The sequence below is a fragment of the Littorina saxatilis genome, linkage group LG6 (assembly GCF_037325665.1).
Source record: "Littorina saxatilis isolate snail1 linkage group LG6, US_GU_Lsax_2.0, whole genome shotgun sequence".
NCBI lineage: Eukaryota > Metazoa > Mollusca > Gastropoda > Littorinimorpha > Littorinidae > Littorina > Littorina saxatilis.
This window is the reverse complement of record NC_090250.1, coordinates 28,545,762-28,563,145: the sequence shown is the minus strand read 5'-3', so window position 1 is coordinate 28,563,145 and position 17,384 is coordinate 28,545,762. Positions and strand designations below refer to the sequence as shown.

The 17,384-nt window shown below is 39.3% G+C and overlaps 1 protein-coding gene across 1 annotated transcript; it reads left to right on the top strand.

Annotated features, from left to right (window-relative positions):
* Positions 1-4,700: 4,700 nt before the first annotated feature.
* Positions 4,701-16,985, top strand: LOC138967975 (MSL complex subunit 3-like). Its single transcript, XM_070340536.1, has 13 exons — positions 4,701-4,860; positions 5,753-5,835; positions 6,421-6,513; positions 6,907-7,068; positions 7,417-7,485; positions 8,687-8,975; positions 9,886-10,052; positions 11,468-11,620; positions 11,952-12,174; positions 12,684-12,851; positions 13,212-13,371; positions 13,822-13,906; positions 14,563-16,985. The coding sequence occupies exons 1-13, from the start codon at positions 4,762-4,764 to the stop codon at positions 14,597-14,599; spliced, it is 1,788 nt and encodes a 595-aa protein (XP_070196637.1). The 5' UTR covers positions 4,701-4,761; the 3' UTR covers positions 14,600-16,985.
* The last annotated feature ends 399 nt before the right edge of the window (positions 16,986-17,384 follow it).

Here is a 17,384-nt window from a genome sequence, read left to right as displayed (position 1 = left end):
TCTGTGAGTTCGACAGCTACTTGACTAAATATTGTATTTTCGCCTTACGCGACTTGTTTATATTTAGTCAAGTTTTGACTAAATATTTTAACGTAGAGGGGGGAATCGAGACGAGGGTCGTGGTGTATGTGTGTGTGTGTGTGTGTGTGTGTGTGTGTGTGTGTGTGTGTGTGTGTGTGTGTGTGTGTCTGTCTGTGTGTGTGTGTAGAGCGATTCAGACTAAACTACTGGACCGATCTTTATGAAATTTGACATGAGAGTTCCTGGGTATGAAATCCCCGAACGTTTTTTTCATTTTTTTGATAAATGTCTTTGATGACGTCATATCCGGCTTTTCGTGAAAGTTGAGGCGGCACTGTCACGCCCTCATTTTTCAACCAAATTGGTTCAAATTTTGGTCAAGTAATCTTCGACGAAGCCCGGGGTTCGGTATTGCATTTCAGCTTGGTGGCTTAAAAATTAATTAATGACTTTGGTCATTAAAAATCGGAAAGTTGTAAAAAAAAAATAAAAATTTATAAAACGCTCCAAATTTACGTTTATCTTATTTTCCATCATTTGCTGATTCCAAAAACATATAAATATGTTATATTCGGATTAAAAACAAGCTCTGAAAATTAAATATATAAAAATTATTATCAAAATTAAATTGTCCAAATCAATTTAAAAACACTTTCATCTTATTCCTTGTCGGTTCCTGATTCCAAAAACATATAGATATGATATGTTTGGATTAAAAACACGCTCAGAAAGTTAAAACAAAGAGAGGTACAGAAAAGCGTGCTATCCTTCTTAGCGCAACTACTACCCCGCTCTTCTTGTCAATTTCACTGCCTTTGCCATGAGCGGTGGCCTGACGATGCAACGAGTAAAATGGCATTGCGTTCAGTTTCATTCTGTGAGTTCGACAGCTACTTGACTAAATATTGTATTTTCGCCTTACGCGACTTGTTTTTTGTTCATCTTGTGTTGATATTTTTCTCGTGTGCTTTTGTAATTGTGAGTGTACATTTTGTAAGAAGTCAGTATTGTTATTAATTTTTTTGTTTCATTTGTGCTTTGATTTGGCTTCTTCTTCGTTTTCTTCTTTGTCATTGTGATTTTCGTCTTCTTTGCTCTTGTCGTTGTTTGACATGTAGTAGTTCATATGAAAATCTAATGAATACGCCCTCACGAAAAATGACATTCTTGTAAAGATGTTATTGGCACGGTCCCCTTGTCACTCAACAAGTGAATAAAAGAGACGAAAAATAAATGTCCAAAGTGCCGTACTTACAGCACTAGCAAAGTACCACGGCATGAACCAGTATCAATCAGTAGTACCACAGATGAATGATCTTAGTACATCTAATTCATGCACTTCTGATAGTACTAATTAAACCGTAGTGTTCGTGGCGTTACTTTGACTTAAAAGGCCCATCACAGGCCTGTTCACCGCTCTAATATACTGTTTTTCCTTAAAAGACACTTGGTGGTGTGCGCAGCGTCTAAACTATGATGCAATTTGGCATTCCGGGTCGAATTTGGAGGAGAGATGGTGCCAGTGGGCGTCTAGTATGCTTTTGAGGCTGTTGACAGATGGGGCATGCCGGGCCCAAGGGGCGCGATTCGTCAAGTGACAGACAGGCTATATGGTGTTAAATTTGGAGACACTGGGTTGTTAAATATACAATTATACATTATGTATGTGACAGTACAGAACAGATTCAGAAGGAAACTGCTGATGGTGATTTGTCTCAAACCACCATAAAGACCATCCCCTCCTCATCGTGGTATGGTGGTGAAACAGAACCAAGCTATGCCGTCGGAAGAAAATCACTGAAATTTCACTGTCCCTAAAACGTGGGGGTGTTTTTCATTGTGAGAAGTATACCGGTAGGGTTCTCCCATGGCGGACGGGTTGGTTGCTGGCTAACGGGGCTCTGGTAAAGACGGAGATGTGCTGGATAGTACCGGTGTGACGGCACAGAGGCCCAAGGACACAAGCGGTCATCTCAGCAACCTCCAAACGGGCAGACTGGACTCGACAACCATGGTAGGTAACCAGTCTAGGAGAAGGAAAACTCCGAAATAAAACCACGGGCAGACCAAGCTCAACAGCCCAGGAAGGCAATTGGTCTAAGGGAGGGACCCCTGATCAACGTCCATGGCCGAAGCCGGAGATGCGGGACCCCCTGGGTGCCAAAAAGCGCTGCATCACGCAAATCACAGAACGACGAAGAAGAAGATTTGTCTCTAAAATTCATGTCCTCAGTAAATACGGAGCAGTAGAGGCTTATATTTCATATACATGCACTATCTCTTTCTGTCTCGGTCTGTCTTTTTGTCCGTGTGTCTGCCTGCCTCTCTCCTACTCTCTCTCCTCCTCTCTCTCTCTCTCTCTCTCTCTCTGAGTTCTTTGCGGATGATTCATCAATCCACACCAGTCAGAAGTCTTTGGTAGCCGTCAACCAATCTCTTCAAAAAAGTATAGATGAGATGACAGAATGGTGCACCACTAATGCAATGGTTATTCACCCTGTTAAGACGAAAAGTATGGTGATTACAACTAGACAAAAACACCAATTAAAACCCTTACAACTTCAACTGTCAATTGATTCAACTCAAGTGCAACAAGTTAAAGAGCATAAATTATTAGGGGTTACCGTTGATCAAGAATTGAAATGGCAAACTCACTTGAGTAAAATTTGCAAATTAGTATCTAAAAATTTGTACTTATTGTCTAAATTAAGACATTATGCCGATGTGGAAGCACTCAAGTTGTTTTATTACGCTCACATAATGCCCCATATCAACTTTGCTTCAACACTTTGGGATAACTGCAGTGATGTTCATCTCAAACGACTCAATTCTCTTCATCGCCGTGCTGCAAAACTAATTCTGCATGAGTCAAATAAGCCAACAGATGATAAATTAAAGCTCCTTAATTTCCTTCCCTTGAAAGATCAGTTGACGCTAAACAAAGCTGTCTTTATGTACAAAGTAATTAACAATAATGTTCCTGGATATTTAAAATCACATTTCAGACATGCCACAAAAAGATATGGGTCCCAGAACCTGATTCCCCCCATCCCTCGTCTAGACTTGTATAAGTCAAGTTTAGCCTTCTCAGGAGCGTCTCTATGGAATTCCATACCCCTACCCCTCCGAAATGCCTCTTCTGTGAAAACGTTTAGGCGCCAGTTTCATTCCCGCTTAATGGGCAAATAGAACACTTTTCATGTCTGATATTTTAGTGCTTTTTACATTTAGTCAAGTTATGTTTGTATTTTGATTTGTTCTTTATGTGTATGGATTGATAATGATATACATGCGAATGATTGGGACAATTCCTCCCCACATTTGTTTTTTCCCTTTTGTTATTAGTTGTTTTGGATGTTTATATGCAATGCATTATTGCAACTATGCTGCAATTTCCACATTATATTGTTTTTCCCATTTTTGAATGTGTATACAAAACCATAACCCTTTTCTTATTACTATTTACATTATGTACGTCTGTAAGTAACAATAACCTTGTCAATTTTACTATCTATGTTATGTGCGTCTGTATTAAGTGTTTGTATAAGGGACAGGTTGTAAGATTAGGCTTTGCCTAAAACCTCTATCCTTTGGTAATAAAGTTCAGTTTCAGTTTCAGTTTCAGTTTCTCTCTCTCTCACTCACACCCACACACACACACACACACACACACACACACACACCTTAGTTTTTTCAATGCTGACCGGTTACCGAGCAGATGGAGGGTGTCAGTTGTTTTCATCAGAAAGTGGAGCCTCGGCTTCTAAAATAAAAAGGCAAGTATTCCTTTTCAGTAAAGTATAAATGTTTCTTTAAACTGTGATTAAAGAATGACTCGATGTTTTCTTTCTTTCACTGAGTGTAGTATAGATTGATGCACGTGTTGAAGGCCTGCGATGATCAACTTTTTAAAGGATAAAACGCAACGGGGTCTTTACTTTACTTTGCGTGAAACTACTTTTTGTTCACATTTTGTATGTAACGTACAAACTGTTGTGTAAGGAGGCTTGTGTACACACTGCCAATCAGCCTAATTGTATCACTTTAACTTCGTCTTCTGCTTCTCCATTCGTTCTGAAGCTTCATATATCTGCATTCAATTCTTTTTTTGCCTTCAGCATATTAGAGTGGAGAATATAAACTGCTCAAACAAAGTGTATTCACACCTGCGACAAAATTGAGGGAAGGATTTATTATGCTGCATAGAACAGACCCCACCAACACCTGTAAGCTAAAGGGGGCTTATTCGCAGAAAGTCCTGTTCAATCTTCTTTACTCGTTTAGCTCCCTTCACAAACTTTGCGTCTGAGCTACGCGTTGAAAAGGAAAGAAGTACTGGGTAAACTCAGATATTTTGTCGTCGCCTATGTTTGCCACAAAACAGAGTAATCATTTTGAACGAAATAAAACACCTACCACTCGAGCCTCAGTTACAAGTGCTAAAAATTAAGCAAAATTATTCACACGCATCGGTTCGCTTGAGTTCCGGGCGTTGTTTTGTAATGTTTGAGTCGTAAACTTTTTTTTTCATGCTGCATACGTTAAACTTTATACACTAAATATATACCCGTCAAAAAAAGTTGTCACTAGAGAAAAATACTGACTGACTATTTCTGAAATTAAAACCTTATCAAGCAATGAAAACAGGAAGACCGTTTTGCGACATGGACTAAGTTCCCATTTCCGCGCGCTAAAGTGGTTTGTGTTTTTGTTTTGAAAAGAACAGATTTTTTCCACCAAATGGCAAAGAGAGGCATCAAATTTGAGCATTCAGTTGGTGAGGTTGTTCTCTGCTTCGAGCCTGATGCCACAAAGGCCAGAGTTTTGTATGATGCGAAGGTAAACAGGAATGAAGTTGTCTTCTTTTGTCTCTGGTTGGGCTACCCTTGATTCATTCAGTGAAGGTATAGCTATAGGATAGGACTAGACTGATTCATGATCTGTCAGTTTTTGGTTTGGTTTGGTTTGAATGGAAGCCGTGAATTTAGGAGATTCCCTGTATTTCTTTGTGCTCTACGTCAAATACAGTTCGGAGATATGTGTGTGTGTGGATACATCATTTTACATTTAATACATGTCTTGGGTTGTGTTTTATCTCGATAACATTAACAACAAATAAGACTACAGAGACTGCAGACTAACTGTCACTGAGTAAGAGAGGTACAAAAACAAAAACTGCAGGGAATAAACCTCTCTAGTGTGTTGAGGTCTGTTTTTTGCGTACTTGAGCTGCCATTCTGAGTGCCTCATGAAATGCTGGCGGGCAAAAGGCAAATGTTTCAGCTGTTGACGGTTGAGACCTGACGAAAAAGATAGTCACACTCACACTAACATGTGCAGCTATTCGTATTGCTGGCGTCAGCCAGGCTTTTGCCAAAATAAACTCCAGACTAAATGCTTTACCGCCAAATTAAATAAGAAAACATGTCAGTTTCTTGCAAATGAAAATTGATTGATAGCTTTTATTACACTAAAATTAGTTTACTTTGAAAACACACCAAAAGATTATGTGAATATGATATCCTTGGTTTGAATGAGAAAAGAAGGATTTTGCGACGAAGCAAGTTTTTAAGTTAGATTACTATTTTTTATCATGAATTATACTAATTTATAGACCCCATGAGTGGAATACGGGGTGCAAAGTCATCAATCAGTTGGACTATGGGCACACAATTTCACTTTCAGGGGCCTATTTTGACTGAATTCTGACATTTTTTGCTTTGACTTCCAGGTGCTAGACAGCCAGGTATCCAAGGACAAACAGGGTCGCAAGTGTGCTGCATACCTGGTGCATTTCCAGGGTTGGAATAACAGGTAGGCCTAAGACTAAGTCCGTAAATTGAAGATAAATGGTGAGTGTTTGATATCACATACAATTGGATGTGTAAAATAACTCTTGATACTGAAGACCAAGCAGAAGTATACCCACACAAAATGATGTTGAAATACATGTACAACATTTTATTCAGAGGGTTTGAAGAACATGTAGTGATGTACATTGACAGTAATTGTTTCACTCTTAATCAGTTATTTTATGCTGCAATTGCAAACTTGAGCTGGTGTCCTTTGAATTTTTAGCAGAAGGCATGACTAAATCATTGAATACCAAGAGATGCAACATGTTATGATTTATATGATATAAATGTTTTGAAGATGTAATTGTAAGAACACTGGTGGGGTGTGCATTACATTATTTTTGAAAAATGTTACCAGTTTTGTGTGTGTGTGTGTGTTCATGCATCATGAATGAAGTTGCATGATGTGAGCATGCGTGTGTACTGTAACCGTTTGTGTGTTTGTATGAATATTTTTGTTTTGATAAGAAACAGTTGAAGGCTATACATTTTCACAGTTTTGCAGTATTGATTGTTATCTGTGACCTGTGCATTGTGCTTGCAGCTGGGACAGACTAGTTCCTGAGTCATTCATACTGAAGGCCACTGAGGATAACAAGACATTGATGAAACGCTTGACTGAAACTGCCAAGAAGTAGTAAGTGAAACATTTTCTTATTACACAGGAAGCATTTTCTTATTACACAGGAAGCATTTTCTTATTACACAGGAAGCATTTTCTTATTACACAGGAAACATTTTCTTATTACGGTACACAGGCTGCAACTGCAAGACATTTAGCTGAGTTTTGTCTGAACTGTTTGAGCGAGCAACATTTGATGATATTAACTATTCTGGAAAATGTACAAAATTCACAGGCACAGCAGAGGTACTAATACTTGAAAGTAAAACTACAAGTAAAAATCCACTAAGATATTGATGATAAACTGAAATCGTCAAAATGACCGTTTGATCTTAAATATTTAAATACATGTCAAGCCTTTTAGAAGTGAAACAATGTTACATTTTGTCTCTTGTCTGTCACCCCTAGCCGCAAGAACCGACAACGGCGTCGCAAGATTGACCTCATTCTGCGCGAGGCCAATGTGAAGGCACCGCCACAGTACGACAGTGAGAGTGACACGTCCAGTGGCGGCAGTGGTGACGATTCCGACACGGACAACTCCAACCATGCAAGTGTTTTGCAAGATTAGCGTTTCTTGTTATTATATTAATATTACGTTCAGTTAAGTTTTCTGTTCTCATTGTGGAGAAATGTCTTTATGTCGTTTAAGGCTACATGTTTTCTTTTTTTAATTCAAATGACTGAAGTGATTTGATTTTGACCCCCTTATATTTTTTGTCTATTGCTGTGTGTTAGCTACTTGGTTTCTTCAGCATAATTTCCATCTTCTGTACACCTGGATTCTTGTGTTACCTTTTCAGACTTTTCCAGGATATTTTTGTACTTTGCAGACCTGTATAGAACGCAGTGTATGAATCCTCAAGCTTTTTCCTTCTCTTTTTTTAATGTTTTTCTGATGTATGTATGCTCACAAAGCTGTTGCTTGACTTTTTTCCCCAGAGCCACTCAGAAAATGGGAAGAGGAAACGAGTACGGAAGAAGCAGGTAAAGCAGGTGGTACAATCTCGGTGAACATTTAATTTTTTATTTGAAATTGTGAGAACATTGTAGTCATGCTGGTGAAAACAATCTTTTTACTTTGGTGAATTTTATCAGAAATTTGCACTTTTGTCAGCTTTTTTCTGTGCAGATGCTGCTCCCAGGCAGTCTTCTGCCGTGCTTGAAATGAAAATGTGGATTTCTTTCTTTCTGTAGCTGAGAAAGAAAGGGATGTCACACTCAAAGGCAATGGTAGTTGGTACTGGTCAATCATGTTCTTGTGTAACTCATTTCTGTCTAGATGCAGCTGTTCTCTGAGAATGTTTTATTTGTTTATATGTTTCTTGTAGCAACCAGAAAAGATATGTCATATATGTTTTTGTTGCCAGAGGTACGGACTTAGCACAGAAATGCACGAACTATTGGACGTCGTACCAGACCTGTTTACCCCCCGCATTGAGCGGAGTTTTCTCTGCATTTTTGTTTTTACTCCGCAGCTCAAAGTGAGACTTCGCATTTCGAATTCCCCAACTCCGTTTTTAACCAAGTACCGATTATTCAGTGCATAAGCCTAACTTGAGTCGGTCGCAAACAAAGGCTCAACTTTTCGCAGCGCGGTCTAACAATAGCTCCAATCAGATCTCTGCCCGCACGCTGCGGCTGGCATGTCAGTTTCAAATCAACTGCCAGCGGGCAGCTGGTATGTTGAACGCATTATCGTAGCCTCGTTTTCAAAATCTCTCTCTTTTTCAAAGATGGTGTTTCAGGAAATTGCGTTTGCGAGACTGACGACAGTGACGTTGAGGAAATACCAGCAAAACATGTAATGAAAAAAAAACGTGCTTCTGCTGTCCATTCACAGAAATATAAAAAGAACTATCACGACAAATACCCTTGTCTACAAGCGTCAAGAAAGGGAGAATTGTTCGTCCACTGCTCCTTGTGCAAATGGGACTTTTTCTGCCAGCACGGTGGTCTGTTCGACTGCACTCGCCACGTGCAGTCAGCATCCCATAAACAGTTTGCTACTGAAAAGTGCCTATTACAAGTCCCTGTCAACTCAAGCTAGATCTGAAGAAAACTGATGAAAAAGTTATCTTCTCATCAAACACTTAACAGCAGTGAACCGTCGCGATATAACCTTTGTGGTTGAAAACGACGTAAAACACCAAATAAAGAAAGAAAGAAAGAACAGCAGTGAATAAAGGTCAGAAAATACTTTTTTTTATTTCTTACAGTTTGCACAGCAATATATTTACTCCGTGGTTTTATATATATATGTAAACTCCACTTTGAATCCCCAAAACTCCACATTCAGCATGGCCTTGCTCCACTTGCCTCATTTCAGGGTAAACAGGTCTGTCATACTCATCATTTATTTATTTTTGCAGCAAGCGAGGCGTTCCCAGGAGAATTCTCCAGTTACCATAGAGATTCCTGACATACTGAAGTCTCGACTAGAGGATGATTACACTGCTGTCAGCATACGCGGCAAGGTCAGATGATTGGTCCCCCTTTCATTTTCATTTCATACTTAATGATCTCATTGCTAGGAAAGTTGCATTGTTCCTTCCCAGTGGAAGGCTGGCAGCAACAAGAGTCTGGCTACCCAGGTGTGTGTGGTGTTACCAGCCACCTGCGCTTCTGGCTGAATGACCGAATGTCTTGACGCTGACAATGTGACATTGGATGAGACATGGATAATGTCTCCGTGAGGACTGTCCAACCCTGGATGTGACCCGGCGATCACAACTCCAGTGCTCTTCTAACTGAGCTACCAGACCCCCCTTTCAATTCTTTTCTAACTGCACCTCCCCAAGTAGGCTTGAAATAATGATGCTGTAGGTTTAAGCATTGATCAGACATTTGCAGTGTTTTACCAGTTCAGATGTCGAAGAATATCGAAAAGGAAATAATCAAACAGTCAGAAGTGATTTCAATTTTACTGAATTTTCTAGTATTTCAGAATACATGTATTACCATTCTGTTTTGCTTAGTTCATCTGGGTTCTAAGTGACCATTTATTTTATTTTATTGAAAGCTCTGCAAAATCACATGTTCTTATTCACAGTGTGCATGAAAACATCTGGTTCAAGAAGTGTGTCCTCATCTTTGAGGGAGATGTCCTGTGCAAGGGAGGTAACACTTTACAGAGTGGTTATCCATGAAATTGGTGTATTTGGATAACATTTGGAAAAGGAGTGTTTCATAATTATACCTTTATCATTGGTGAGAATTGCAATTTTGTTTTTTTAATGTTTTTTGCAAGCTGATTTTTCTGTCATATTTACCTCTTTGTACCAGGTTTTTTTTTCTTTTCTTTTGTTTGCATGAAAACATGAACATACATGTAAGTTGTAACATCCAGTAATAAATATTTCATCTTTCTTTCCTGGCTTTTTCTAGCTGTGTAGTCTTCCAGCCAAGCCGTGCGTGATGGACATTCTTGAGGGGTTCATGAAAACTTTCTGCGTGAACTACATCTGTGAGCCTGTCGAGAGGGATCCGCTAGCCAAGGAAAGGGACAAAACACGTGTTGAAAAATACGTTCTCAGACTGCCTGCAGAGAATGTGTAAGTGTCTGCTCCAAATGGGTTGAAAGTATAAAAAAAATGGGGCACTGGCCTTTGGCTAGTACTTCTCACAATTTACTAGCCAGAGAGCAAATTTTACTCGCCAAACCAACCATTTGTTTCAGCAACTTTACTCGCATTTGGTACATGTTTCTACTCTCCATGGCGAGTAAAATACTCGCCATTTTCAGGACTGTAATGATTGGTTCCTGCTTTCTTTTTATTGTTATGTTAGTTGATTACATTTAAGTTTTTATCTTTAATGTTTTGTTGGCTCTTTGAGTCACTTGAGAAAAAGTGACTCTATGTAATAGGTCAGTGTTAGTCTGTCCGGCCGGCCGTCCGTAGACACCACCTTAACGTTGGACTTTTCTCGGAAACTATCAAAGCGATCGGGCTCATATTTTGTTTAGTCGTGACCTCCAATGACCTCTACACTTTAACGATGGTTTCGTTGACCTTTGACCTTTTTCAAGGTCACAGGTCAGCGTCAAAGGAAAAATTAGACATTTTATATCTTTGACAAAGTTCATCGGATGTGATTGAAACTTTGTAGGATTATTCTTTACATCAAAGTATTTACATCTGTAGCCTTTTACGAACGTTATCAGAAAAACAAGGGAGATAACTAGCCTTTTCTGTTCGGCAACACACAACTTAACGTTGGGCTTTTCTCGGAAACTATAAAAGTGACCGGGCTCAAATTTTATGTGAACGTGACTCATTGTGTTGTGAATAGCAATTTCTTCCTGTCCATCTGATGCCTCATATAATATTCAGAACTGCGAAAGTGACTCGATCGAGCGTTTGCTCTTCTTGTTTCTTCAAGGTAATTGTCTGGTTGTCCCAGGTGTGTGTGTGTGTGTGTGTTTCTACAGTTCAACTCTCAGCTCCCTTTGATATAGGGCTGAACAGGTATTATTCCCAGTTTTACCACAGGTTGATGAACTACATGTCTTAATCCAAACCTTGCTGAATGACCTTACTTACCATACATTGATAAAGCTTTTTTATGGAAACATTCCTTTAAGTGGTTTTACAAATAAGGCCAGTGTGTATTAGAAAGCTTTTGTTAGTTCAGTTTTTGTGCGTCTTCCACATATTTGTTCAAAGCTGTTCTTGCAGGGTATCAGTTTTGTGATTTCCTGAAAATGTTGTTTGTGCTATCCTGAATCATGCAGATAGTACCTGTGTGTGTGTGCGTGTGTTTGTGATAATATATTATAGTGCAATGTGTTATTCATTGATATGTGTGTGGTTGCACTGTAAATAATGTTATGTTAGTTTTTTTTCCCCGATGATTATACAGCGCTTTGAGCAGGGTTTAAACCCTGGATACACACGCTTTATAAATATTATGCATAATTATTATTGTGTTTGTGCTCTTAGATACCCATATGGCCTCTACATTGCAGGTTTGCACTGAGTAAGGAGCTTGTGGATGGTCTGCGCATTTTGTTCGACTTCACCCTTCCCATCATCCTCCTGTACGCCACGGAGCAAGAGCAGTACGAAAGCGTGATGAAGAACACAAAGCCTGGAGATGTCATCCCTGGGGTCCATGAAATGTAGGGGCATTTTACACCATCTAATTGCGTGAAAAAGATGTTTGTGTACAGCTATAATTGACCAGTTGTCGTTTATCTGTATTCTCGTTCGTAGCACTGTTACTTTTTCAGACGTAACGGATTTCAGGTCTTGAAACATTAGTTTCTAGCAGGGTCTTCAACTATTATGCTCTGACTAAAAACACACACACGCTCACACACACACTCATTCATGCACACACACACAGTATCTTGCACACACACACACACACACGCACACATTACAAAATGTCCTGCAGGTGAAAAGCATATGTGGTCACACATTAATCTTAACCTTGTCTCCCCGTTATAGAGAAAAAGCTCCAGCAAGCCCTGGGTCCAAACCTCGGCGAGGTCGGCCACCGAGCCAGAAAGTTGAGAAACAGAGTCGCACAGAGCAGCACGAGGTTGAAGAAGCTGCTAGTAGCTCGGACATAACATCCAGGAGGATGACCAGACGCTCTACCATTGACCCCCCCTTCCCTGATGACCATTCAGCACCAGCTGCAGTTCCCACCAAACGGCAGAAAAAACAGGTGTGTGTGTGTGTGTGTGTGTGTGTGTGTGTGTGTGTGTGTGTGTGTGTGTGTGTGTGTGTGTGTGTGTGAATTGAAGGGGAAAGTGTGTCTTTAAGCAGGATTAGATGAGCTAGATGGAGAGAAAACCCACTGCTGGATGCAGAAAATATTATTTTCCATAGACTAAATGCACATAAATATTTCTGTTTAGACACGTCTCTTAAAAATATTACTTGGAAGACACCAGTGTATTTCCACTCCCAGCCTTTGCTACATGTCAATATTCAGATCATTTTACTTTCCCTTTTAGAAAAAACCAGAGCCTCCAGGTTAAAGCTATCAGACATTCGCCCGGCTTGGGGTCAGTAAATGCGTCAGGTAAAAAGGTATGCGTAAATAACTGAAGACCGAGGCCTGGGAAACAACACTGCAGGAGAAGTTTTATGGGGAAGACACCAGATACTTTCACTCCTAGCATTTGTTATATATATTTGAATGCTCAGGTTGTGGCGTTTTATTTTCCCCAGGATGGAGCCCCGAGTCCAAAGTTGTCACCCAGAGCAACACGGAGGCGAGGCCTTCACGAAGAGCCATTGGTGGTCAAAGTAGAAGACAACTCTGACACAGAGATAGAGTTCTCTCCCCCAGCTTCTACTTCCACCACCAACAATGGAATGGTTAATCCCTGGAGTCAGGTAAGACACAAAGCTTTCTTTCTTCGCGTTTAAAACAAAAAGGAGCTATTTTTATGTGTTGTAGCTGCCAGGCAGGGCCATCATAGTGCTTTTGACATTGCTAAATTTTGTTTCTTGTCCTGTCGAACAGATTGCAGGCACGGAGCCAGTTGCAAAGCCATCGTTGTGCTTTAAGCATTGCTTAATTTTGTTTCTGGTCCTGTCAAACAGATTGCAGGCACGGAGCCAGTTACAAAGCCATCATAGTGCTTTAAGCATTGCTTAATTTTGTTTCTGGTCCTGTCAAACAGATTGCAAGTGGCAAAACCATCATAGGTTTTTTTAACATTGATAAATGTTGTTTATGCTCCTGTCAAACAGATTGCAGGCACGGAGGCAGTTGCAAGTGCCAGCCACGGTCAAAAGGAGGACCTGACACACAACATTCTCACCTGGCAGATCGTTCCCACCGAGGTCAGGAAGCAACCCCCAGTCCTCCCATCTCAGGTGTATGGCGTTCAACACCTGCTAAGGCTTTTTGGTAAGGCTACACCTTTCCTAGTAATATCTGTTGTTATGCAATACATTTCGCTGTTAGTGCTTGTTCTTGGACATGATAACGGTACCGAAAATGAAAAAAAAACCTCCCTTAACTCTTAAAGTTTATTTCTAGAAGGAAGAAGAAAAAAACAACAACTTTTATTTGCAATATCTACATGTGCATGCATTTTTATGTTTAAAAGAAAATGTTGTTTTTGTGTGTGACATACTTGTATCCCTTTGTTGGTTTCTGGTATTTTACTCTCAGTTTATTTTCAGTCCGAGAAACTGTGACTTTTTGTTTTTAATAGCCCATGTGAACCATGAAAGACAGAGTCTGGGAAAGCAAATACAGAAATATGTGTTTTGCTTTTAACTGTAGCCACTCTTTTAAACCATGAAAACCAGAATCTAGAAAAGCAAAGACATGTCAATGTTTTGTTGTTTTCAGTGAAACTACCAGAGCTGTTGAACAGAATGCCATTTGAGGAGAAGAAACTGGAGGTGCTAGTCAAACTTTGTCACCATTGTCTGCTGTAAGTACTCTTCTCACCTTTGTCTTCCTGGAAAGTCACCCGTGTAACGACTAATGTGCTTTCTGTCAATACATTCTCCAGAATATCGCTAGAACAGTTTAACTTTTTTTCCCTTGTGCAGTGTAGGTGAGATTTGATCCATAATTTTAACCTTCACTGTGCTTCCTGTGTCGTGGATGGCCCAGAACCTTACAAAAGTGTCTATTTCTGAAACTATTGAGAGTTTTTGATTGAGATTTCATGTAATCCCAAAACACCATTGGACCTTCCTTTCGACAACTTTTCAAAGGATTTTGTTTGTAAACAAACAAGTAAGCAATGGCAAAATTTGAACTACACAGTCTGAATTTGTGTGGGTCATTGACTCGTTTACTCATTGATGACCCAATATGGAAGGAATTTTACGGGGTTTATTCCTTATGGGACGGCATGGGTTGTGTACGACCCATACTTTGCAAATCGATGGTAAAACGTTCATGGCCATTCGAAAAGCGTAGGTTGTGTGTGACTCATACTTTTTATGTTGAATCCTTCTTTAGAAAGTATAGGTCTGCGTTATGCAGACTGTACTGTCCAAAGCTTGATCCGGTAAAGGTTAAAAGAGAAACTTTTATTGTGTGTGGAATGTATTTATGGTTTGTTTCTGTGTGTTGCAGGCATCTCGTGGATCATCAACAGGAATTTTACTTGTAGCTGTCAAAAAACAGGAGGATTTATTTAATTTTTATTATTTTTGTAAATGGCAACTAAGATACATATAGTATGCTTAATAGTCCACAGTCTGAAAAAAGTAAAGTGTTGTGGGGTATTGATTTTTTGTGACTGTGTGCAAAAATTCAAAGATCTTTGCAAGTAAGTTATAGGCGAGTACAATGTTTACAAATCAAGTCAGAGGTGTATTTCAATGAAATATTTTTAGTGGCTTAAAAAAAAAAAGTTGTTCAAGGGAGATAATTTATGTTAAACGCAATACATGTATTTTGTAGACAATGTCCCTTGACTTCCATTTTTTTCAATGGGCTTTTTTGAGATTTTTTTTTTAGTACGGTATTTGACGGACTACAAGCCGCGACTTTTTTTCAAAAAAAATCGCATTGCGGCTTATAAAAAGGTGCGGCTAAAACGTTACCTAAACTTGAATAGCATTCACCTAATGGAAGTCGCCGCGGATTTTCATTTCGCTCGATTAGCGATTACCGGTACTTTATTAGCTCTCTACTCAAGACTCGGCGCTTTTCTCTTTCTTTCACGAATCTTCGTTTGTCAACAAGTCGTCGTGACAAGATAGCGTACAGAGAAACACCGGATGTATCAGGATCTCGCGCGCGCGAGATTTCGTTTTTTTTGTGTCTCGCGATAGTTGGAGGAGCGAGAGCCGCCATGTTGTGTTTTCGTCTGCTCGAAATGTGCGCAAAAGTCGTAAATCATCCCAAAAAAGCTTATTCCGGGTGGGACTACATGTGTGTGTTGGTTACAAATTGTGTGTGTGATATTTTTCTTCAAACTTTTTCACTTTTCTTCTTTGTTTCACTTGTTTATTCTCGGAGCCGATTTCGCCAAATACCGTACTTTCGTTTGCCTGGTTGTTTTGATTGATTGACACGATCTGATTATATTTTTTTCGACGGCGGCTAATATAGTGACGCGGCCTATACGTGGCTCGTCCCAATTTTTTTTTTTAAAGTCGGGGGTGCGGCTTATAAAACGGTGCGTCTTGTAATCCGTCAAATACGGTAGTCGTAACATGCTGTTATTCAAGTGGGAAATATGGTGAGGCCTTTTGCAATCTCTTTGGATACAAAGGCACATTGTAAGTTGTCCATTTAGGTAAACACAGTAGAGCTTTGTATTCAAATATCTACTGGCAGCGACTGGAGTAAACACACAGGGCCCATGAAATGGTACTATTGAAAAATACAGCATTCATCTGTGTTCAATTATCAATCCTTGAAGGTCACAAGGGTTCATCATTTCTTGATTATTTGAAAATCAGTTTTGCAGCGAAAGGGTAAACGCTTTCATTTTAACAATACAAACACTGACTTGTACCCAAACCAGTAACAAACTGGACTGTGCTAAGATCGACCATCAAGGGTGCTTACAAAGTTGAACTAATTGCTTAAGTCCTTGCCTGTTTTTGTGTGTCCTGGAAACTTGTATACATGTGTAATGTCAGCGTTACTGTTACCTGGCCTTGTTCAGGGTTCATATCAGTTAACCACCAAGTGTGTTCACTATGAAATCTAAAAATGTGTGTGTAATCATGTAGCAAGTGTTGAAAGCACTTCATTGGAGAGAATCTGTTTGGGTTATTGTATCACTAATCAGAACACCAGTAAATAAACTTTTCCATGCCCTTTCACTCTCTCCTTTTTGAGTTCAGTTTCTAAATCGCTAATCAGGAGATGTCGATGGGAGGCTTGTTTTACTCACAATCCAAACACAAGAATGTTATGCAATTGGAACGGATTTTATGACAAATTTAAAAAAACACGTTTATGTATACTTTTTTGTCCATGTGCTCTGCTGAGCTATTTTACAGGATTTTTTTTCATAAATTATATGTTCCAATGACATAACATTCTTTTTATATTTAGTCAAGTTTTGACTAAATATTTTAACATCGAGGGGGAATCGAAACGAGGGTCGTGGTGTATGTGCGTGCGTGTGTGTGTGTGTGTGTGTAGAGCGATTCAGACTAAACTACTGGACCGATCTTTATGAAATTTGACATGAGAGTTCCTGGGTATGAAATCCCCGAACATTTTTTTCATTTTTTTGATAAATGTCTTTGATGACGTCATATCCGGCTTTTCGTGAAAGTTGAGGCGGCACTGTCACGCCCTCATTTTTCAACCAAATTGGTTGAAATTTTGGTCAAGTAATCTTCGACGAAGCCCGGGGTTCGGTATTGCAATTCAGCTTGGTGGCTTAAAAATTAATTAATGACTTTGGTCATTAAAAATCTGAAAATTGTAAAAAAAAAAAAATTTTATAAAACGATCCAAATTTACGTTTATCTTATTCTCCATCATTTGCTGATTCCAAAAACATATAAATATGTTATATTCGGATTAAAAACAAGCTCTGAAAATTAAATATATAAAAATTATTATCAACATTTTTTTTTCGAAATCAATTTAAAAACACTTTCATCTTATTCCTTGTCGGTTCCTGATTCCAAAAATATATATACTGTTCAAAAAAAGAAACGCATAGTTGCTACTTGCCAAATTTGTTTTATTTTTCGAAAAAATTAACAGAAAATCCAATATTTAGATTATTTGTTTGAAATTTGGTATGGACACAGTTGAATGCACACACAGTTCATTTGCATCTTCAAATCAATCAGTCAATCAATACGATTGGGTGCCGAGGCTGTCAAGTCAGTAGGGGGTGTGACTGCCTTGAGCAGCAACAACTGCCCGGCACCTTCTGGGCATGGACTGGATCAGATGCCGGATATCTTGCTGTGGGA